At 32.5% G+C, this 25966-nt stretch overlaps 1 protein-coding gene across 2 annotated transcripts; it reads right to left on the reverse strand.

Annotated features, from left to right (window-relative positions):
* Positions 1-1115: 1115 nt before the first annotated feature.
* LOC127737377 (zinc metalloproteinase nas-15-like) lies at positions 1116-25120 on the reverse strand. Of its 2 annotated transcripts, XM_052247993.1 has the most exons (18): positions 24967-25120; positions 20708-20864; positions 19261-19363; positions 18319-18440; positions 17900-18020; positions 16228-16297; positions 13924-14127; positions 12647-12782; positions 12117-12248; positions 10839-10979; positions 10117-10191; positions 9223-9357; positions 7019-7255; positions 6386-6508; positions 5486-5758; positions 4116-4358; positions 3376-3492; positions 1116-1665 (listed from the first exon to the last, which is right to left on the reverse strand). In XM_052247993.1, exons 1-18 carry the CDS (start codon positions 25006-25008, stop codon positions 1553-1555), a joined length of 2544 nt encoding a protein of 847 aa, XP_052103953.1. In that variant the 5' UTR covers positions 25009-25120; the 3' UTR covers positions 1116-1552. The 2 variants fall into 2 exon arrangements, with proteins under 2 accessions (XP_052103953.1, XP_052103954.1); XM_052247994.1 differs by lacking the exons at positions 19261-19363; positions 20708-20864; positions 24967-25120 and adding an exon at positions 19124-19140.
* Positions 25121-25966: the final 846 nt, after the last annotated feature.

Here is a 25966-nt window from a genome sequence, read left to right on the forward strand (position 1 = left end):
ATTTAGAATAATTTATAATTTTGCAAACAGTAAATTTTATAAAATGACTATATAATAGATATACATGATAAAACCGAAGTGGGGACTAACTACAGAATAAAAACGGATACATTACATAAAACAACTTAATCTAACACATGAAAATACACAGCCGAGTTAGCAAAAGCCTCAACGCACAAAGTGGCGTCACATTTGAAATTCTAAAAAAACACACAAAGTGACGTCACATTTGAATTTGTAAAAATATATCCCAATAATAAGATAGGATTAGGATTGATTCAAGATTAGATTTGTAATACTGACATTACATTTATTAATAACAATGAAAATTACAATACTTATTAATATCAAATTGTGGTAGTAATTAGATAATTAATTGTATTATCTAGCTATGTCGGTGTTTCTTCTGAAGCAAACTTTAAACCAAATATATCGTATAAATTTCGTTGAACCAAGCTAAAATCTAATAAATGTAACCCAATTTTTGACATTTTTACCTATTATGTCTGTTTGTTTTGCTCACACATTGTTGTCAGTATAATGAAACTCTATGCGACTGTCATACAAGTGAGAGATTTAGCTAGCTATAAAACCAGGTTTAATCCACCGTTTTCTATATAAGGAAATGCCTGTATCAAGTCAGGACTATGACAGTTGATTTCCATTCGTTAAATATGTTTGAGCTTTTGATTTTGCCATTTGATAGAGTTCTTTCCGATTTGAATTTTCCTTGAAGATCGATATTTTTGTTATATTAATTTGTACCGTCTAAACATAGATAGTTTGTTGACACTCCAAACTTCTACACCACCCAGATAAATTAACACCTATTCAGTGATGATTATAATTATGTGTAAATCATATACCGATAATTATATCTACTGGTTGGTATCCTTTCATCACACGTTTCTACGTGACACACGTGACACACCATTAGAACCTACAGAGTTCATTTCAAAACAACTATAAAATTATATATTATCTGAATTGAATTTTTATATACTGTAAAAAAAAGTCCTCGCAATATGAGAATTGTACATGTCTGCTTTTTGTTTAACAAAAGAAGCGTACATTGAAAAAACGAATTCCGCAACAGTAGAAGTTTAAATTATGCATCAAATTCGTAAATAAATTTATTAATTTTGTTGTTGAACATTAACTGAGTCTGTATTCATCACTAACGACAATATTTTATCTAACCATTACATAAAATTCTAAATTAATGTTATATAAATATGACAAATACTTACAAATATAGACGATTATTACATATTTCATTTAGAAGGCTTAAATATACAGTTAAATCTCCAGTTACTTACTGACCAATCTATGTCGGAAACAGAATACAATGACATCTAACAATAATAGCTAAATGAATGAATATTGAATAAACAGTTGTCGGACAACTGAGATCCATGATTATCAAATCATCTATTCCTTGATTAAAGTCAACTTTACAGATTAATAAAAAAATTAGGTGAAAAACCATATGTTACATCCTTAATAATTATACTTTTATATCAAACAAAGATAGTGAAATGACTGGCGTTAATCACTGACATACAGTGCAAGTTTTTTGACAAAATCGGAGCATATATCCTGGATTTGAGGTACAACTTTTACCTCTTCCCCATATTGGACAAAGTGTATGTTCATCACGACAACCTACAATAGATAAGGATTTATCACAAACAAAATTACATAGGACATAATATAGATATTAGTTATAGAATTAAATGCTGTTGCCTTTATTAATCTATACGAAATTAATGCATGTGACCATCACATTTTGAATGAACGGCAGAAGAATCTCCTTGCTTAAGACGTGACCGTCATTTACTTTCATATCATATGAGTTTTAAATAAACATTGCTTTGAATTCTTATATTTACATTTTTTCGGAATAATATATATTTATATATATATATGTTTTTTAACATTTCGAATTTGAAAATATAACTTCAAACACAAAACTTCGGCAGAATCTTATTTGTCTAATCATATGAAAATAGTCGATTTCAAAGTACATAGCTCGTAAAATATTCATTATACATGTATGTTATGTGAAAATAATTTGTTGTTACATATTCCTTTTACAATATTTTAGAATCTTGTGTTGTTTTCATACGGCAGCGGTTGCATTTATACGATATGGGTTGTTCTTGAACAAATTTAAAACATATAACAGAAGTTTTAGCCAATAAAAGATCATCATTTATATGAATTAAACATCTTCTGCAAATATACAAAAATACACAAGAAAAACGATTGCAATCACGCAGATGCTCAATAAATAGCAAACTTACAGACTCTCAAAAATTAGTCAAACCTGGATTGAAGTACAAAACGGAATGGCGGGCTGGACAAGATTTAGTCGAGAGGTTTCAAATGGGTAAAACGTGTCCAGCTTTAGGAAAAGGACTTTATGCTAAGTTTGAGAGTGAAAGGTTCAGTTAACACATCAATAAACTTCGTTAATTAATTTTAATTACTCATAATTTCTAAAAAGAGGACTCAATGTAATGCCCAGACAAACAAAATGCATCAGCTTTTGTTTGTTATCATGATTTATATTCTTAGTCTCTTTATGAGATTTGAACATCAGTAAATAAAGGCAACAGTAGTAAACCGCTGTTCGAAACTCATAAATCGATAGAGATAAAAACAAATCCGGGTTACAAACTAAAACTGAGGGAAACGCATCAAATATAAGAGGAGAACAACGACACAACAAAAACACAACATTAAAATGTAACACAAACAGAAACGAACTATAATATAACAATGGCCATTTTCCTGACTTGGTACAGGACATTTTAAGAAAAAAATGGTGGGTTGAACCTGGTTTTGTGGCATGCCAAACCTCCCGCTTTTATGGCAACGTCAAACACAACACCAAAACGACAACATCACGGTAAACTAGTGTTGCCTATATTTATACCTGTATTAAACTTTGTATTTTTTATGAAGCTTACCACAGAAAAACGACAAGATACAACCTCGGTGGTTATTTTTTGGCTTTTTAGTGTGTGTGGGGGGGGGAGGGAGGTAACAGTTGTTGCTCACAAGAGATGTAAGTTATTACCTTTGCTGTTGTGCAATGTTTGCAATGTGAATAACAAGGTTTTAAAAGTTATCGTCAAAACATTTTTTCGAAATAGTTCAGCCCTCCATAATGAATTAAACTCCCAGCAAGCAGCTGTATGGTCTACAAGCCAACGTTCAGTTTTGTGCATGGAATGATTGTCTTGTCTTAATCTTGTTGATATATCTTATGGAAATAAGGATCTTATCAAAAACTGAGAGAAGATTGGTTAGAACTTACTAAACGAAAACCATGTAACATGCATATATAACATTCTCAGTAATACTCACTGTCTTTGCAATTATTACAAGATTTTTTACAATGACGTAATGCATAGCTAGGATTATTATCACATGCTCCACTTCTCTCCCAACTATCACAGTCCTGATTGTCATCTTCACAATTATCTTTAACGAAATAATGAATTAATATTGAATGATATTATTAGCACAAATTATCGCCATAACTTTGATCGAACGAAAATCAGTTTCAAAAGGAGCAGGTATGATACGAGCCATTATTTGGTCCCTGAAATTGCATATAAGTACCATTTGCCAAGCTTTTAAAAAGTATGTCAGTTTTATTGATAAATAACCAGGTTGAAATAATCTGGACACTTTAGTTCACTTGTGGTGTCACTTTAATGTCATAATACATATTTTCGCTAGAATCTTATTTAAATAAATTTAGGACGAAATAGATATAAAAAAAATAATTTGCACGCATATAAACAACTTATAAAATATATCTTGAAGTTCATATATCTAAATATTAATGAACCGTTCTCAAAATAAGACTTTTGCAGGTTATTTTCAGTTTTGCACCAAATATATGAAGTTTGAAGCTAAATTGCAAATGTGAAACTCTTCACTTGGTTCGAAATGCGCTATATGTCTGTAAAACAAGAAAATGTGGTATGATTGTCAATGAGACAACTATCCATCGGAGACCAATGGACGATAATGTAAACAATTATCGGCACATGTAAAAGTAATGATGTGTAAAAGATTTAATTGAATATCTATCATACTTGTGTTTGTATTACGGTCTCTTGTACCACCATCATTTACCACGGTGCCGTCATCATTATGGCTCCTGTCCTCTCGGCCGGCAACCGTCGTTGTCCTCCCGACATCTGTATCTTCTCTGGTGTTCGGACATACACCACATGCCAGTTTACATGATTTGAGCATGTAGTCTGGGTTTATTTCACAATGTTCATGTCTTGCCCAGGCTTCACATTCCTGTCGTTCATCAGTACATTCAACATCATCTAAAAAGTCATTAATTAATATCGATGAAAGTTGAATGATTGAACACCTTTCAAGAATTGTACAAACGTATACAAAGTATATAGATAATTCATAGTTTTCTGATTATTATTTTTTTCAACCGCCATTTTTTGGTTACGCTTTTTTGCTATTTTATGGTTTCAGATGTTGCATTAAAAACTTAATTGTTTCCAAAATGAAGTTTGAAGCGTTACAAGAATGAATCAAGAGTATTTCCAAAATGAAGTCTGAAGCGTTACCATGGTATAAACAAAGAGTTGCCGGAAAAGAAGCCTGTAGAAGCGTTATATTAGAATGCAGCAAGAGTGTTTCAAAATGTACTGTGAAGCCATAGCATGGTATAGAAAACAGTTGCCAGAATAAAGTCTGCAGCAAAACCAGGATAAAGGCATGAGTTGCAAAAATATAGTCTGCAGCGTTACCAGAATGTAGCATGAGTGTTCCCAGAATATAGTCTGCAGCGATACCAGAAGATAGACAAGAGCTACCAGAATGTAACAGGAGTGTTTTCAAAATGTAGTCTGAAGCTTTACAGAAATGCTACAATAGTGTTTCTTTTCTAATTTTGTTGTGTTTTGTTGTGTTTTGCTGTGTTTTTGCTTTACTTTGAGATAAGCTCTCTCATGTTCAAAAATGTTAACGTTAAATAAGATTGTTTAATAGTATATATAGAGAAAATTAAGATCGACAGGTATCGTATGATAATGAGGTTTAAATTGTTAAGGGGGTGCCGTTGCTTGTCCATATAAGATGTTTCTGAAATATGTGAATCTTTCAGGTGTCAATTTGGAATCAGATTGTTTTCCTATTTAGAACAATTTTCCGTTCTTAAAGTATTTTAAATGATTAATAAAACAAAAAGCTAAATTACATAAAAAATCCGACATGAAATGTTTGTATGAAAGTGCTTACAATGCTATGTTCAATATAGATTACATTTACAAGGGACATAACTGCTGTAAAAATAATTGATTTTAACTTGTACCAAACATTTTTGATATACTGTTTTATTATATATGATTAAAATCGCCTATATATTACATATTATTCTGGTTTTGGAACCCATTTATTTTGTGATCACAGTGTGTATATTGTAATGTGTACTTACCAGTACTAATTACCGTTTCTTCGTCATCTTGATTATTTCGTCGTCTTCCTACATTAGTGTCACGATCATTTTGTGTATCAGTAGTGTCACCATCGTCTTTTTCTTCATCCTCGTTTTGTTCTTTATCGTCATCGAACACATCCATGTCCATTTCGTTACATGAATGACAGGCTTTTGCACAATTTCTCCTCATCCAAGAGGGATTCTTGATGCATTCAGCTCTACTTGCCCACCTGTCACATTCTGTATCATCGTGATAATTTCTACAGGAACCTAAATAAAATCCAAAAGTTTTTTTTAATAAGATATAAGTTGGTGCTTTTACAATACCTGTGCAATGCGATTTGGAAAAAAAAAACGACAGCTAATTGGGTTACTTCGGAAAATTCAGGATATCTAATACTAACAAAATCCCAGTGTCATAAAATTGGATTACATATCTGAAAATGTTCGCATAATTTCAATAAACAGGCATGTATTCTGCAGTAATTTTGGTTTGGTTTATAGCACTACAGTCATCTTGTATATTATTTCTATGTTTCAAATATGAAAATAAAGAAGGAGATGTGGTATGATGGCAAAACTTACGTCCATCAACCTCAGACATCTTTAGATTTTTAACCTTCCTTTTTTCTTTTCCTTTTCATCGAATCCAAAAAGATGAGATGATGTGGTATGTTTGGTAAACACACTCAACTTTTAGTTTTTTAATTTTTTTGTTTTTTGTTTTTTTGTTTTTTTATGTTGTCCAGCTTTGTTTCAGGATTTTAGACTAACGGTGTTTCTTTTATTGTATCCGATGCTGTTACCTTTTTTCACTTTTCTTTATATTAATACAAGAAATTAACGGTTAACTTAAAACCCTAAAAATCGTTTGTATTGTAATAAAAACAGTGTTACCTCCAACGCATCTATCACATGATTTTCTACAGTTAGGAATCATCCAATCGGGATTGACAGCACATTCATTTTGGTCCGCCCACCGTTTACATTTTCTCGTATCATGCAGATCACGGCAACTTCCTGTAATAACAACTGACATCAGCAAAGCATTCGGCACAACTCGGTAGAACTTACAAATGTCAGGTAGCGTAATCGGTCGATATTTGCTGAATGACGAGTAAAGTAGCAACACAGTAATGTTCAATAGTTTCATTTTAACTGATCAAATCTTACCCAAATTTTCATATCATTAGATGTCTTCAGACTGATGCATATATCAAAATTCAATAAATATTGATGTATGGAGGACCTTATTTTTTTTTCCATTTCCACACTTAAAGTTTATAAATTAGTGCGCTAGGTGTTTTGGCTATGTCATGGATTAGCCGCACTTTTTTATGACCCGTTTTGTGTTGATGACTTTTAATTAGTCATGTGAATTTGTCTTGACAACATCTATTCATTGACAGCAATACTTATATATCAGTGCAATATTCATTATAGACTCTATATGTCCTACTCTGAATTATCAACAGACAAATTTTCATTAACCCCCTAAAACATACAACATTCTAAAGATTTCTATCTTACTGGCTGTTCTACCACTTCTATCTTCTTCTTCTTCTTCGGTGTCATCGTCATCGTCGTTATTTCCAGAGTCATCTTTTTGTGGTGGCTGCTCTGTCGTTAGTTTGTGACAAAGTCTACAAGATTTCCTACAATTCTCAGTCATCCAGAACGGGTTAATGCCACATTCTCCCCTTTTCGCCCACCCGTCACATTTTTCACTGTTGTCGTATAAATTCCTACAGTTTGTAGTCGCATCAACTGAATCAAAGTATTCTCGATATAAAAAGTAAGATATAAAAAGTAAGATATAAAAAGTAAGCAGGTTTGGTGTAATGCATTTATCTATTTAAATAGAATACAAAAGGTAAACAACACACAACAAAACTTTTGTATGCGACCCAAAAAAAACAAACAAAATATGTATTGTAAATTATCAGATAAGCACAACTATATCAGAATCACAATTCCCTGTACTAAATAGCTGCATATATTGAATTATGCGTTCTCAAAAGGCTATTATGCATTAGTGAATATTATATTTTTTAAATTGGAAAGATTATTATTATCCGAATTGATTTGAAAAGTTGATTTGAGTTGTTAAATCTCTTGATGAATATAAAACGTATCATCTTGTTTGTACAAAACAATGTAGCAATTATTTTCGGACTTAAATAAAACAAGAAAATAGCTGAAGTATGTCTGATTTATCTGGAAGCGACTGTCTAGAACATGTCTGAATTATCTGAAAGCAAATGTCTAAATCATGTCTGAATTATCTGCTAGCGAATGTCTGAACCTTGTATAAAGTTCAGAACTGCATGCTAACCCCTATGTGTCTTTATATTATTTTATTGTGTTATTGTCTTTTTGACATACAATCTTCATCTGATTTTATTCATATCCATTGCAAAAGAGGGACGAAAGATACCAGAGGGACAGTCAAACTCACAGGCCAAAAATAAAAAGACAAACAGACAAATAATAGTACAGATGACACAACATAGAAAACTAAAGACTAAGCAAAACACGAATCCCACCAAAAACTGAGGGTGATCTCAAATGCTCCGGAAGGGTAAGCAGATCCTGCTCAACATGTGGCACCCGTCGTGTTTCTTATGTTATTACAAATCCGGGAAATAGTCACATTCGTGAAAAGGGAAGGGTATTGTAGTTACGACATAAGGAAAATATCCGATATCGTATGTGAAACGGTTATTCCATAACGGTCAACCAACTCGTGATGACGTCCGTAAAATTTACGAAGGGGTGATTTCAACTTCACCATTTGGAACTCTTGGTTTAATAGCTTCCTTGTGAGCAGCAATCCTCTATCAAGGAAATCATGATAGGGAATATCGTATCAATTGGGAGATATATACTCAGTATGCAGGCGCTGCTGGAATGTTGCTACATAGAAATGGAAAGTTCACAATTGGGAAGCTGAAATCATCTCTTTTGTCGTAAATGGCTCTATATAACAATTCAAAGTCCACTGTCTTTACATTTTTATACAAATAACCCATGTTTGATTGATAGAAATGTTTTATTTGAGAAAGATTTTTTGAGAAACCAATTTACATTTACAAACACTTAATTCAGTATTAACAATTATAACAAAAATACTGAACTCCAATGTAAATTAAAAAAGGGGAGTCCATAAAAACTGACAAAATAAAATGCGCTATCAATCAACGAAAAAAGTGAAAAACAACTGCCATTATCCTGATTTGGTACAGGCATTTTCCAAAGAAAATGGTGTGTTAAACCTGGTTTTACAGCTAGCTAAACCTCCCAATTGAATGGCAGTTGTTTATCGTTCCGTTATATAGATTAAATTAGTTAAGCAACCCAAACAGACATAATTGGTTAATGTGACAATAATTGGGACTCAGCAGCCAAAACTGTGTAAACATACATCACAGACATACAAAACAACTGACTAAAAAATTCAAACAAACATACAAATTAATCTAACAATGACGCCAACAATAAGGTGTAGTATATAGTAATAAACTCATCATAGATGTCAGTATAAAAATTTTGTACGCCTGAATTCGTCTACAAAAGTCTCATCAGTGACGAAATTTGACAATGACGTCAACAAAAAAAGTTTTTGTCGTTGATAATACATACCGTATATCGTATACACTTTCTCAATAAAGTAAAAATAAAGTACACATACAAGGGTAAACCCTTAAATAAGTTTTAAAACTGTAATGTCTTACATTCTGCACGCCTTTTGTTACACATATTGCAGGTTTTTCTACAATTTTCAGTCATCCATTCCTCACTTGTTACACAATCACCTAGACTCTCCCATTTTTGACATTTTGCAGGAGCAAACTTGTCTGTGCATTCAGCTTTAGATTAACAAAAAAAAAATATTTGTACATTTCGATAAAAAAAAGTATGTATATTTTAGTGACATACCGAGATTGCAGTAGAAAAAATCACAAGTGAAACAAGAACTGATAGCAAAATGCGTAGATGACAAAAAAACATATAACATCATTTTAATCTTTTAATTTTATATTTGTTAACATTATTGTTTAGCACTTGTTTGAATTGATACCGCTGTTGGTACTAAGGTTCCAACTCCCTCAGGCACAGTTGACCTCAGGTTTTGGCTAGTATTTTTTAGATCCTTAATAGTCGTACAGCTCGTTAAGACTTCAAGTATTAATACATTCTTGGCTTTCACTTTTTGGGTCTGAGCATCCCGGTTGAAGGTAAATCCAGTAAAGAGCTTCGGAGGAACCACAATCATAATGTGTAATTATCATTTGCACAAATCTTTCATAGAAAAAGTAAACATTTGGCAACACGAATCCTGCCAATGGTATTTTTTACATATACCGGTACTCACTGCATTTGAAAATTGTATAGTGTCTGATATAATACATACAATATATTTATGTATTTACGATATATATGTGTTGCTTAGTTTTCATTTGATTTCAAAATTACCTGTTCAGGGATTAAATTTCAAACTGACAACTGTCGTTAGCATAACAATATTAAACCAAAAACCAAAAAGATACCGAAATTGAAAGAAGTAATACGAGCCGAACGACTTGAAAGTCACTTAAATGTGTGTGAATTATAATAAAACAAAATACCTATTGACCAGTTCCTAGGAAATAAGTTTGCAAATGTTCCGAGCCACATCCACGCCCATGTCATCACATGATCTCCTGAAAGAATTTAATCTTATACACGGATATTTAATTCATCAATTAAAAGATTGATGAATCATTGAAGAAAACCATATAAAACAAAATATCTATGTAACACGACAATTGGGATACATTTAAGCTTTAGAAAGATCCAAGCTGGCAACTCGGATAACTTTTCCTATGATTATCAAGTAGATTATTTCTAACATGTTTACTAATTTATTCAAAATATTGAGGAGTTTAGAAACACAGCTGCCAAAGTCCTTAGCTTAAATTACAAAAAATATTCAGTTGTGGCAAGTTATAGTGCAAGGTTTAAACTTTTGATTGTATTACTGAGCACAAAGACGTTAGCATTGTGAAAATATATTTCAACTGGGAAAACTGCAGGCTGTGCGGATAAATCATGTACATTAATAACACTTTATCATGTAATTATATTAATTGAATAATAGCTTGATGGTTTCTTAACGACACCTTAACACGTGTATAATGGCTAATTCGTGGTGAGTATGGGATTCATATATATGAATAATTAAATACTATAATATAGTACATCTTTCATGTTCAAAATTATTATTACATGATAAATATTTGATAATAATTGTAACTACAATTTTTTTTTATCTTTATTTATCTCCATTTTAATACAAAAATAACCATACCCCTGTTGCTTTCAGCATCATCTCCACACAGTTTACACGCTTTCCTGCAGGATGTCAACATAAATTTTTTGTTTGCTTTACATTCACCTTGTGATGCCCAAACATTACATGCCCATTCGTCATACATATTTGTACAAGTATCTGAAAGATTTTCATTCTATAATTGATATAGTAAATTCATGGTTACCTTTAGGTAGTGCAATCTGTTCAGTAGTTTATGCACTTGCCACGCTTACAAACATACATACATGTATTGATAAATTTTGTTAATTGGTTTTGGTTGGTCCGCCCTGAATATATATTTTGTTTGTATATTTATACGCTTTATTTCTCAGGTTTCATACAACTTTTGGTTTACCAAACATTTGGTTCTCGCTTTCTATAAAAACCCAAAGTATGTCCCTTAATAATATAACACATTGGTTTCTGAATGAAAAGAGATGTTTTGTATATAAACAGAAAAAACAAATCCAGAGGTTATTAACCAGTCTTTAACGATAAATAGGTGTCTTTAAACAACGGTATATCAATCGCTCGGAATTCAGAAAAGATTGATAAATTTTACAGACTCTTTTGATGATATGTCATTTACATCAAATGCCCACAAAGACTTATCACATTGAGATATAATTTTAGACAATCTTTGACGAGGTTTTGGACAGACACCTGTACCAGTAACAAGGTATAGTAGTTCTTTATAGCACTCAGTACTCTTCACTACAATCTTGACCAGTGGTACAATAAACTCATCATAGATACCAGAATTAAAATTGTGTACGCCAGATGAGCGTTTCGTCGACAAAAGACTAATCGGGAACGGTCGAATCAAAAAAGTTAAAATAGCCAAATTAAGTACGAAGTTGAAGAGCATTGAGGACAGACAATTCTGAAAGGTGCTGCCAAATACGGCTAAATTAATCTGGGGTAGAAAATCTTTAGTATTTAAAACAAATCAAAGTTTTGTAAACAGTTGATTTATAATTATGACCACAACAATGATAATTCATGTCAACATAAACGTGCTGACTAGTGGGCTGGTGATACCCTCGGGGAAGAAACCTCCACCAGCAGTGGCATCGCCCAGTAGTTGTAAATAAACTCATCATAGATATCAGGATTCAAACTACTAAATAATACCGCAGCAAAGAATGCTTGCATTGGCATTTCAATGATTGCCTTGATTGAGTTTAGCATCAGATTCATTTGGAATTGTAACTGACTACGAATATATAGTATTAATTGGATTTGTTTATCTATTTGATCATTTCAGTATAGTACCGTCCTGTTCAGCATCAGTCCCGGTTGAAGGTTGGCCTTCCTGACAGTTCTGTGATCCATCTGGACAAATACATCTACAGTTCTGGTCAACAAAACCTCCATCTCGACAACGAATGTTTGAAGGACATCTTTCTGAAACAAACCAAGGCTGTTTAATAATTTGTCACAAAAGGCCAGATTAGTCATTTAGTTTTGCAGATTTGTTTCTAGAATTTGTTTTCATTAAGTATGACCTATCACGTTCACCTAAACGCATAAATTTATTTAAAATGATAAATACACTCATCATAAATACCAGGCTTATTTCACTTTTGTCCGTTAGATTTGTTTGTCACGCCATTTTAACTAGATTGCAAAGGATTGAGATTTAGTGTATTTTGAAAACCGGTTGTATGGTTGATGAAACCAAAGATAGCTAGGCTAAACAAAGGATTTAAGTAATTTCATTTATATATGAAATATAACCTTCAATGTGACTTCATTTTGTTACCTATTACATTTTAAGGAATCACATAATCTTATAATATTACCACCGCATCTGTATAATCTGTTGATCGCCTTGACATCACTGAAGGACAATTCTTTACGCCAAACCTTTCCGATAGTCTCCTCTTTAGATTTGTCCTTAGCTTTGATGGTTTGGGATTTGCCATCACTGGAAAAAGCCTTTTAAGAATATTATAATTTTGTTCTTATAAAAAAGTGAATGAACTTCTAGTTGCAAAAGGAAAAGAAAAAAAATCATTTTCGCGTTTATTTTTTTTACTTAAGAGATGAAATCCTGCTCTTCATTCATTCAATTTTATATAGTGGAATAACATTAGAAATGTAATTTCATCTCTAATGAACAGCTTTACCATAAACCGTTCGAACCTTATCATGTGCACTATCTTTTTTTGCCCTGTTCTTTTGTATTCGTTTGTTGCAAGTTTCATAAAATCAAGAACAAAGGTCAAGGATGAACGATTTCTGATTTTTCAAATTTTCAGTAGTATCACATATCTTGTCTCCCTTATAATAAAATGATAAAAGAAAATGTCAGAAATGATAATACAAATAACGGCAATCAATGTATGTATAATCTATACAAATATAGCGATTAAAGTTTAGGCTCAACTATAAAAGCTTGAACATATAAATGTCTCTGCGACAATGTTATTTCCATTTGCGAATAAAAAAGACAAAGATATGTCTTGACGTCAACGTTAATTTTACTGGAAATTTATTTTAAATAAAGACAACAGTAGTATACCGCTGTTCAAAAGTCATAAATCGATTAAGCGAAAACAAATCCGGGCTGCAAACTCAAACCGAGGGAAACACATCAACTATAAGAGGGAAACAACGGAGCAACAGAAACACTGAACTGCGACAAAAACAAACGCCAACATACATAGAAACGAACTATTCGATAACAACTTTTTTTAAGAAAAAATGGTGGGTTGAACCTAATTGTATGGCTAGCCAAACCTCCTGATTATATGGTAATGTTAAACATACCGCTAAAATGACAACACTACGTGACAGGAATACAGTACAAACAAACGCAAGTATACTCAGCACAGAGAAATACATAAATAAATCAAATAATAGTACATTACAACATGTAAACCGCAGAATAACTAACGGACGAATATTTTGTACACGAATGTGCTTTTCAAATTCGATGCGCTAGCCTGATTAGTGCATTTACCTTGATGCTTTGAATCCGGAATTCCGCATTTTTATAATAACATATTCTGTTATACAATTACAAGCAGTGATTAAATTCTGACTTTGTCTGATATTATTAGAATTAGATTATTACCGTAATCCCATAATGCATAACTGACGAATATTCATAAGTGACATCATACTGGTTGACTTCTTGTCCCGAATATTTATTAAACCAGATACGCATACTCGGTTCGACATTGGAGTACATAATTTCTATATATTCATCTCTGTTTGGAAGCTGGTGCTCGTGGACCAGACCTAAAGCATGTCCAATTTCATGCAGGTATAGCCCTTTCTGGAAATAAGATAAACAATATCAGCAGTCTTTTAATTTGATTCATATTGCCCGAGTGCTGGCCAGTTTTCAGGCTTTTCTTTATTTGCAAGTGAATATAATTAATGTTCACTTGTCTACATTGTATTCAGTTTCCATGGTCTAGGATATCTAAACATCTTATTTTCCTCGATATAAAGTAACTTTAATTCGTTTTTCCCGGTTCTATCAATGATTGATTTATGTATCCAGCAATACAGCAAACCCTTCTTTGGTCTAGTATCGTGATTACCACATGTAGTTATAGGTTTTTCTAGCTAACAGTTAATTGACAGGTCTCACAGTAGTGAAACCGGAATATCAACCTATCCAAAGCACACGTGTTTAACTTTGGTTTTTGTTTGATTCGTGTTGCTAAATGTTTACTTTTCTGAATAATGTTTATGGACTCTTGGTCGTATTTTTGTCGTTTTTTGTGAATCAGGGAAAATAAGGAACATATACCCAAGACAGTACATTGGTCTTTTAAACTTTTAACTTTTAGAATCCCCAGAAAAGACGGTAATTATAGACTACTACAATTAAAAAAGGTATAACATTTTTACCATTTGGAGATTTTAAAAAAGTGTCCAGAACTAGTGACTTTATTTCAGGTAGTAGACATTTCAAACTTCAGTTTTTATCATGTTATTATGTACCAAATGTATTTTAACTTTGTACACAGATCAGTTAATATTTATTTCCTCGCATTTACATTTTAGGCATTAAGATTAATGCCTGGACACATTTTTGGCAGTATTTAAGAATAATGCCTAACATCATTTATAGACAATAGACTTACTGCCTAGGCGTTAGCGTATTGCCTAGGATTTAAGCTTAATGCATAATTTCACTTATTGCCGCCAACATATATAATACGTAGTCTTTAATGTTGTCTTCAACTTGAATTGTTCGATCTTCAATTATTTGTATTTGGTCAAACTTTTAGGAATTGTTGGTCCTCAATGCTCTTCAACTTCGTATTTTATTTGGGCTTTTTAACTTTTTTTTATTCAAGCGTCACTGATGAGTCTTTTGTAGACGAAACTCGCGTCTGGCGAAATAACAAAATTTCAATCCTGGCATCTATGATGAGTTTATTTACTGAACATCAGATTTATACAGAATTTAAGGAAAACACTCTTGGTTCACTATAAAATTTGACCAATGATAAACAATGGTCGACTTCTTATATCAATTGAGTATAAACACCCAGATTCGAATAATGTTAAAAACCATGCATGTAAATAAATTTCGAGTCTGAAACGGTTATCATGTGAAAAGTCTGAACAATAAATTATTCAGTCATGTTAAGTCTTTCATTCAATTTTCAGACTTAACCACCGCGGTAAATTCAGTACCGTTCAGACATTTCACTTCTTCAATTCAGTACTAATGGTGTGTACAGGTAAATAACAAAATGGTCCGATCTTAATTGAATGTAAGCTATTTGTCTGAACAGTACTGAATTAACCACAGTGACTAAATCTCAAAATTGACTGAAAGACTGAAAATTACTTGAATAATTATTGTTCAGTCTTTGAATACCTGTTAAGATCAAATGGGTTTACTAGTGATGAGTGATGTTTAAAATGATTCATACAAAAAAAGTTCGAAATGTTTGTACTTTTTAAATTAATTATCGAATTATACCATTAAAATATTCATATTCGTATAGATAATAGGAAAAATGTCATATGTTAGATAAAATACAAAGAAATTCAAAGTGGTTCCATTAACTCACATTACTTCCTCTTTTTCAATAACAATGAAATTATCTAAAATGAAAATGTTTTAAAAAAAATATTTTTTTAAGTGTTTTTTTTTTTACTAAGCAAATCCAAGTACTTTATTTAAAAAACACATATAAATAAGTGTATAGACATATTGTTAGTAACATGGGATATGCAATCGTCCTCAATAATAATGTGCTAATGGATTACATGCTCTCTGTAGAATCTAATTTAAATTAGATGTTCCATTATCCTTTCTTTTTAATATACACAGATCAGTTAAAATCAATACCAGAAAGGCAAACAAAACATGTAACTTTTATTAGAATTGTTTTTTTCTCATAAATACCCATCTGCACCCATTAACGTCAAGATTGAGTACTTGCATTCCGCCAACCATTCCAAGTTGAGAATTACATCTGAAGTTGTAATGAAACTATTCTAACTTGACAAGCTATGTACAATCCAAAATATATATATTAAATTGTATGGCTTTCCAAATACCGTTTCGATTCCTAACATCACTGAAGAGACATTAATTGTCGAAATCCGGATATGGTGTACAAAAACCTGTGCACCTTTTGTTTGCGGTATAACATCTTTACCGCAAGTTTATTGTTTTCTGTTTAGTATTAAATTTATATTTAAGATCCATTTATTACATCGGTGATCCGTTTATTTGGCAATCGCCAATGGCAGTCAGCAGGGTTTAAGAACATTTGTTGTTCGACCTGTTAGTCAAATGCGTTTTGTTAAAATATACTTTTTCACTTTTTTGGTCTTTTGGAAAATGTTGTTTGTGCTGTATTTAGACCCCTCTAACAAGAAATTTGTTTTGCATGCACACGTGTAAAAATTGCGGTTTTTATCCAACGCAATCATAGGTTTGAACGTTGTTTTCAATTTAGACTTGTATATATATATATATATATATAAATGAAATAAGCTTATTGTGTCTTATCAGTCTCATTTTCTTCTACCTTAAATATAGCATTATATATAGAAAACTCTAGTCCAAAAAGCCTTGTACAAATGGTATTTTTATGTTTTCGATTAGAATAAAAAAAGTTTAAAGTTAACGGCATAAAACCGAATGGCTTGCTAAGACAACTTTAATAAATACACACCATGAGCATCTGAAATCTTACTTATATAGCTCTGGTCACTAGTTGTAAGAATATCTATCCATTCCCTCCAGATATCTAACAAAGCTCTGGTTGTTAATTGTATTCATATCTGACTATTTCCTTCTGATATCTTAACAAAGCTCTGGTCGCTAGTTGTATGAATGTCTGACCATTCCCGTCTGATGTCGAACAAAGCTCTGATCGCTAGTCGTATGAATATCTGACCATTCCCTTCTGATATATAACAAAGCTCTGGTCGCTAGTTGTATGAATATCTGACCATTTCCTTCTGAAATCTAACAGAGCTCTGAACGCTAGTTGTATGAATATCTATCCGTTTACTTCTGACATCTAAAAAGAAAGCTCTGGTCGCTAGTTGTATGAATATCTGACCATTCCCTTCTGATATCTAACAAACTTCCGGTCGATAGTTGTATGAATATCTAACCATTCACTTCTGATATCTAACAAAGCCCCGGTCGTTGTATGGATATGTGTTTGAAAAGTTTCAAAGCTTCGACAAATACAGATATATCATACTTACCCAGTATAATATCGTATTGTATCGGTCAATGAAGAAGTTAGAAGATACCAAGGTCAATGAAGAAGTTAAAAGATACCCAGGTCAATGAAGAAGTTATAAGATACCAAGGTCAGTGAAGAAGTTAGCAGATACCAAGGTCAATGAAGCATCGTAATCGTACAAATGGCTGCAGAACGTTACACAGGAAACCAGAGGCTGATCAGCACGTACCTTACTTAAAATTGAAGTGCACTGATTACTACGAGATGATAAGCAGTTTCTGCTTCACTAGAAAACCGCACCGTGCTGTTAAAAAATACCATAAATTTAGAAATATGTAGAGTTAGGTCCACTACTGTAGATGTACCTACCCCATTCCATTCTGAAATCTAACATAGTTCCGGTCGCTACGGGTTTTCTCCCTAAACTTAACACAAGAGTATTTCTCCCATTCACGCATTGCTACTTTAATTAGGTATTTCTCTTTGTCAGCTGGAATGAAATATTTTCTATCTTAGTAGTACAATAAACAATATATGCATACTTATATTTTCTTTATATTTCTAATATTTCTGTGAATTCAAATTTATGGAATGTATATAAAAAATATTAAGGGTTCAGAGGGAATTGCATACTCATTTCATACCATGTTAAATGTAAAATGTTCTACAAGCATACTCATTTCATACCATGTTAAATGTAAAATGTTCTACAAGTTGAAATATTCAATTAATTTTATATAACACCTAGACAAAAGATTCACTTGTACTAACATCTATGAAGTACTCACAAAAATGACCATCTGCAAAATAATAAGGCATAACGCCGTCCGCCCACCTCAAGTCTAATTGCCTTACGGCTTTCCTCTTCTTTCTTCTATGTTCAAAGAAAGGCATCTCACGCAGGTCACCACTATGAAATAAAACTAATGCTTTTATATAACAATAACAAACAAACAAATATTTGGATCCAGATATGATTTTTGATAATTCTTTTACAACATGTAAATGGTTAGTATTTCGACTTCATGCTTCAAGCAAAGTAAAAAAGGAGGAGTTTGTTGATACGTTTGAGTTTTATATTATTTAAACTAAACGAGAAAGTTGAAAAAAAGATTTACTTTTCCATATTCATAATCAGATTGGTAATGGACAAAATGTGTTGTAGAAACATAGTCTCTGTCGCATTGACATTTGTCCAAAATCTCTCATAAACGTTTTCTGTGTCAACACAGCAAAACAGGCTTACTATTCCGAAAGCTCTGATAAAGTACTTAACGGTTCCCCTGTCAAAAGTGGTCAGTCGAAAGTTGGCTATTCTGGCGGTTCATATAAAGTAGCAAATCGTTCATCCGTCAATCGTGACCAGTTTTTAATGTTGAAATAATATTCCCGATGCTTATATAAAGCAATTACCTTTGACTCGTCAATTGTGGCCATGCGGTCAAAATTTACTTACTAATCCGGGGGCTCGTATAATGTAATGGACTGTTCCTCAGTCCAATTTTGCGCGTTAAAAGTAGACTTACTTTTCCAGAGCATCAAATGAAGTTCTGTTTACCTCAGTCAATAATGACCAGTTAAAAGTTGACTTACTATTCTGGTGGCTCATATAAAGATAAATAGTCCTCTGTCAATTGTGACCAGTCAAAAGTTGACTTACTATTCTGGTTGCTCATTTAAAGTACTAAACTGTTCCTCTGTCAATAGTGACCCATTGAAAGTAGACTTACTATTCTGGTGGCTCATATAAAGTACTAAACTGTTCCTCTGTCAACAGCATGTCTAGTTCCGCTAAGATCATCCCTCCTGGGGATACCATGCTTTGTGCTGCAACTATTTGAAGAGATCAAGTTAGGTTTTGGTCAATCAGAGGTTAGTCTGCATTGTTGGTGCGGATTCATGTTGGTGCATTGAGAGCGTATGCACTCCCCTATTATTTATCGGGAAAATAGAGTGTTAGCATTATTTTTTTTAAATCGCCTTGCTATGTCCCCTTTCGTTGAACTCTGGATCCCCTTGATCTGTTTCCTGGTCTGTTCATTTTACGGTAAAGAAAAGTAAATTTAGGAAATAACCATGTTGTAAAGAGTCATTCACTTGAAAACTTTCGCAAAGTATTATTGAATTTATATTTTATTGTTTGCCGTTGGTTGATTTTACGATACAATGTTTAATGTTTGAACGTATTGACTGAAAACCTTGCTTCAGTTGACTTCTTTTTACCAATTTCAGCTTGGAGTAATGTATACATATTTGGTTCGTGTCAGTCTAGACCACAATATACTGAATAAAAATCAGCTACATACAGAGCAATTGCATGCAGAGAAATGGATGATTACATATACCGTATTATAAAATGGCGGAGACATACGCATTTCATGAAAACCGGTATGCTTTTTAATTTACAGCTGAAAGAAATATTTTGTTTTTAAATTTGTGTTTGCCATTATGCAAGACATTTGTATGATTAAAATGAAATGAAATCTGAAGGGCAGCCGCCGATTTTAGAAATGATTTCAGCAGGTACTTTGGTCTGGTTTTGGAATTCATTTCAGCAGGTATTTTGGTCTGGTTTTGGAATTCATTTCAGCAGGTATTTTGTTACCAAACATTAATACTGTATAAAATAGTTTATTGTCGTTATGCTTTTACTTAGGCTTTTGTCTTCTATCATACTTATTCTGGATTTTATCGCATGTTCTTGTATGCACCTTTGTTATTCTTGTGTTAAAGATTAAAAAAGAGATTGGTTTGAAAATAGTCTATCTAGTTTGTCTTTGGTGAGTTTCCAATCCTGCTACATATTAATAATTATGTCTGTCTAGGAACATCATCAGTTGTCTCTTTTTTTAATTTCTGTTTGATTTTATTTTTTGGTCACTTACGGAATTCATCGTTGGCAGCAGATCTTTGACAGTTGTTATCTATTCAAACGACTGTGTTATCTATTTACACAACTGTATTTTCTATTTATACGACTGTGTTATTTATTCACACGACTGTTGTGATTGTTGTGTGTGTGATCTTTTAGTGACATCAAAACATTACCAAAAGGAATGAACGGTTTACTAAGAATATCATCTTTCATATCTAATTATGATATTTGTGTTTGTTACACATTTTTGAAAAGGGCGTGATATGTATTAGATCGTGTAGTGTTGAAAATTTGGAGTTTACCTTCAATTCCACCCATTGCTCTAACAATAATTTGGTCCATGCTTAGATCAGTTTGGGCTTCTGGGCTGTTTATATCTTTAGGTTTGACACCAGTAATATTGGCTTTCCTTAGTTCTGCCATAGACTGCCCTTCACAGGAATTCCAAAAGACAGATACCTAGATCAAGCAATATATTATTTCAAAATTTTTAATAATCAAAATTGTGTTTATTCATTTACGATGTTTAAGAGTAAGTAACCTTTCCATGTGATTTAAATTTTCTTAACGTTTCTCTAATAAGTATATAGACTATTTTCTGTATATGTTTCACTCACCTACCGGAAATAGTCTTAAGAATACATCTCAAAGAATTTCAAGTATTCTTACAAATATTCTTAAAAATTGCATAATTCCTTTCTACGGTTAAGGTCTTAAAATCAATTTGGTTAAAAAGTTTATGTTATATACAATGAATGTAAGTGTCAATACAATTAGCATTTCGGTTATTTCCGTTGAGCAAGACGTCAGATACTCAATTATTTACTACACCTCATGATTGTTTCCTAATACCTTTGTTTTAATTGACTGACATGAAATATTGAAAGAATTGTAAGTATAACCATAAACGCCAGAATCCAATAAGATCTAAATATAAAGCTGTATGTAGGCGTAAGCATAGATCCAATGTTGTCATACAGAATAATAAGTGGGAGAGTATGATCATCTTTCCTACTATAAATAAAAGTAGATATCGGGTGTATGTCAATAAGACTGCAACCTAATGATACAAAAAATCAGTAGACATCCAGAGATGAAATTATGTCTGAAAATATTCTTTTCTAAATTCAGGGTTCTGAATGTTATCGAGTTTTGAATCGATGTGGTACCTCAGTCACGACCTCTCGCACTCGATCACTACAAAGGAGGATCACACAGAGAAACGTGCATATAGGGATATATGATTTTTTCACCGTTGTTTTATTGTATGATTGACAGAAAAAAAGATATGGTATGGCAGCTTTTGAAGTACTTAAATAGATGAGAAGCTGAATGACCTAAACGGACATTAAAATGATTTATTTTAATCAATTCAATATAAACTGTACGCTAAAATGTCTTTCTTATCAAGTTGCAGTTTGAACTCGTCTTTGCAAACTGATGAACTGATAAAATAATTCAGCTCGTTGCTAGAGAAAGATTTAGTATGAAGCAAGTGCAGTTTAATAAAAGAAAATATTCTTTCCGTCCTATTCTAGCGATCCACTATCTGTTTACTTTACAGGGTGTTACTACTACGAAGGGTTTGTCTAATTGAACAGATATTTATTCATCAGGAACACTAGTTTGTAGTATGACTTTGATACGGAAACTTTTATAAAACTTTATATGTAATTAGTTCTAAATATTGTTTTAGTGGTTATTAATCTATTGTCATGCATTTTGAAAAGAAAACTGAAATTCATTTGTAAGATGAATGAAAATTTTGTAAAAAAAAAAAGTCGAAAACGTTTTATTAAAGGTGATTAATTTTATTGTTGCTTTATCTAATTACGAACGAAATCAAAAATATTCGAAATACGAGTAAACAATATTTTGAATCACTCCACCTTGAAAGTTACATTATGCTTCAATATAACTTGCGCTTAAACATAACAATGTTATGCGTTCTCTTATGCATCTTCATTAGTTTAAATTATGTTTATCTATATATTTTCAAATTAGAATTTCTATAACCAGCTACTTCTAAGGGCGCATTGCATATGCACCAATGTTTTAAAAATACAGTATTTTATTTGCGTCATTTGCGCCACAAGGTTATATTTCATTTGCCCAAAAAAAATAATTACTAATTTTGCGCCATTTTCCAGGTATAAAAAAAGACGATCAAGTTTAATAAGTTGTATTCCAAATACAAGACTCGTATAAGAAATTTTGTAGAGTACCCTTCAATATGTAAGTGAGTTCGTTCTTATTTCTCATACATAACTGAAAGTCACTAAAAAAAGTATAAAATTGTACAATATACCATTTCGAGGTGACACGATGGACATAATTCTAACTGAGACAAATAGAGGAAATAAGACGGTATTTTTTACACCACAGTGGACAACACGTGCTGATTATCCAGTGTATTGAAGATAAGAGACACGTCTCTTATAGATGCAAAGAAGAATCCCTGTCTAAACAGATTGGGACAAACATAGTTGTATCAATCATAAGGAATTATTTTAGGTTTAATTATTAAATCTTTACGGAATTTATCATGCTCTATATTGTCATACTTCACAACTTCCATGTGTTTACGAGGGGTAACATGTAATGATGGCGTCATACTTCACAACCTCCCTGTATTTACGTGTTGTAACATGTAATGATGGCGTCATACTTCACAACCTCCCTGTGTTTACGAGGGGTAACATGTAATGATGGCGTCATACTTCACAACCTCCCTGTGTTTACGAGGGGTAACATGTAATGATGGCGTCATACTTCACAACCTCCCTGTATTTACGAGGGGTAGCATTTAATGATGGCGTCATACTTCACAACCTCCCTGTGTTTACGAGGGGTAATATGTAATGTTATTATACTTCACGTTAAAATGCCAAATTTTGATTGGCTAATACGAGGGTGTTAATTTACTCTATTACCCTTCATGGAGACGCTTGATCAAGTGTGCGCTTTATTAAATACGGATGGTTGTTATGTACAAGACGTCATAGTTTATTACTTTGAATTTGAAATTTAATCGACAGTAATAACAGAACATTCAGTATAATAAATTAAATAACACATATCTGAGAGGGTGATAGAGCAGATTGTTACCCCTCGAAAAGACATTGTCAACCTTGGCTTCGGCTCAGTTGACAATGTTTTCTCGGGGTAACAATCTGCTCTATCACCCTCTTAGCTATGTGTTATTTATATAATGGCGTCATACTTCACAACCCCCCTGTGTTTACGAGGGGTAACATTTAATGATGGCGTCATACTTCACAACCCCCCTGTGTTTACGAGGTGTAACATGTAATGCTGGCGAATGAAAGATATTAATACACGTAAATAATATAAATTGAATAGCATAAATGTTTTATACCTGTCACGATTTTTTGGCGCAAATTAAATACAAATTTACGCAAATGTAAAGCACTTCTTTTTTACATTTTAGAACTGTCCTTTCGTGTTAGGTGATTGGTTGAATAATATTTTTCTATAAATTAAAAATGTTTATGCATTGGAATAGCATGTGTCGTTAGTTTAATTATTCCAGGAATTACAACAACAAAAAAAGATTCCAAATGAAATACCATTTTGAATCTATAGAAATTCAAAATTGATTCTCTCCGTTATCAAACAGGCATATTAGTTTTCTCGTTTGAATTGTTTTACATTGTCATTTCGGGGCCTTTTATAGCTGACTGTGCGGTATGGGCTTTGCTCATTGTTGAAGGCCGTACGGTGACCTATAGTTGTTAATTTCTGTGTCATTTGGTCTCTTGTGGAGAGTTGTCTCATTGGCAATCATACCACATCTTCTTTTTTTTATATATAAATGGTGATGTAATAAAACTTTTGCACCGTTGGCAAATTAACAAGACAACAAAAGCATGTGACTACAATAGTATTCATAAAAATAAAAACACTTAGAATTTCTATAACCAACTTATAACTTATAAGTGTTTCCATCATAACTTTAATTGGTGAGCTTGTACAGAGTTGTCGCTTCTTTCCCTACCGCTTGTGTTCTTCCATCTGAGATCGCTACCTACACTGTAGTGTTCGAGCTTCACCCTTTTGCATGACACAAATAAAAGCTTTCTATTATTTAAAAAAAAATCATAATTACTAAATGGAAGGGTTTTGTTTAACTATTATGTCACCTGTGGGTGCAAAGCTTGCGAAGTTAATTTATTTAATAAAATGTCGTATAATGTATGTGGTTAGGAAGGCGTATCAGGTGGTTTTTTTTTATATTTCAATATATCAAATATACTTTAGATGAACAGCCTCTGCCTAACATGCATTTAGTTTACTCAGTGTCATATATACCTATAACCATAGTCAAGTGAGTTTGCTTTTGACATCATTTGTGTTTGCAAATGCTTATATCAGATATCAGTATACAAACATGAACCAGACACAAAACCCAAACATATATAGTTGTAAAGCAAGAATAAGATCATTTAGAGTTTATTGAAATTGGAGACAAGAATAAGTTTTGAAATTAAATGTTCAAATACGACTGAATAGTTAACTCAACTGATTTATCTATACTTACTGTAAAAAGCGAAAACAAGGAAACTACAAAATCCTTCATCATACTGGTAGAAGTAAAGCACTGTAATATCCAGACTGGACTTTATTATGGATATATTATGGTAGGTGGAGTGACTGACATCTTTTCTACCGGAAATAATGCTAATAAGTGTCACAAGTATCTCGGATGTAGTTAAGTTCAAGTCTTTTATAGTTAGTTTATTAAAATGATACTTTGTGAGGCAGGCCCTGTTCGAAAAAAAAATCGATTTTGTGTACAATTGAAATAAGAGTTTCATTTTGATAGAACTTTGAACACTTTGTCACTGCACTTCCGATAAGCACGAGGAAACTCGTGCAACCGACAAAGTACAAAAAAGCCAATAAGTAAAGTCAAAGTTGTCCATTTTTAGAAATAAAATTGAAGTTCAAATATATGTTCTCGTGCTAATTAGCGATATTTCACTAGGTGCATCCTCAGCATTGCCATGGCGTTGTCAGTTTGTCTTCGATTTGTGATTTTGGATACCTTCCGCCTCTCAAATCAGGTATGAACATTAAACAGCTTCAAAAATTGCCCGTTTGAATTGTTTTTAAGGAGACTTCGCGAAATCTATTAGGAGTGTTGTTTCTGATTTTTTTCCTTCTGGGACAGGAGCTGTGTCCACCTTAGAAAGCTTCCTTTAGTAGCAAGTATATTTTGACCCTGCTTTTCCCGACTCCGTGATGGTAAAGTTTATCACTAAGTAGCCTTCTGTACGTCACTTTGTCAAAAGCTTGGAGGATTTTGGTCTGTTTGTCTTCCTTTTTCATGTATCTTACTGGTAATGCCTTGTGTTGCTGTTTTCAGCTAAGTCTTTCATAATCTACATCAAAATGTTGTTCTGCACCATTTTCTTCGGAAAACTCCTATACCAAGTCAAAAATATTACAGTTTTTTTTTTCATTCGTTTCGTTGGTTGATATAGTCTAACGTTTGATTTAATCAGGTTCTTCCCCCTCCCTCTTTTTTAATTTACCTT

Source organism: Mytilus californianus, unplaced genomic scaffold (assembly GCF_021869535.1).
Source record: "Mytilus californianus isolate M0D057914Y unplaced genomic scaffold, xbMytCali1.0.p SCAF_4, whole genome shotgun sequence".
Classification (NCBI taxonomy): domain Eukaryota; kingdom Metazoa; phylum Mollusca; class Bivalvia; order Mytilida; family Mytilidae; genus Mytilus; species Mytilus californianus.

Excerpts from the sequence above, each read along its gene's own strand:
- LOC127737377 (XM_052247993.1), bottom strand. The coding sequence starts at position 25,008 with ATGATGAAGGATTTTGTAGTTTCCTTGTTTTCGCTTTTTACA. Across the intron at positions 6,509-7,018 it reads TAGAAGTGGTAGAACAGCCA|GAAGTTGCCGTGATCTGCAT; the intron begins GTAAGATAGAAA and ends TTGTTATTACAG. Across the intron at positions 3,493-4,115 it reads AGACCGTAATACAAACACAA|ATAATTGTGAAGATGACAAT; the intron begins GTATGATAGATA and ends ATTTCGTTAAAG.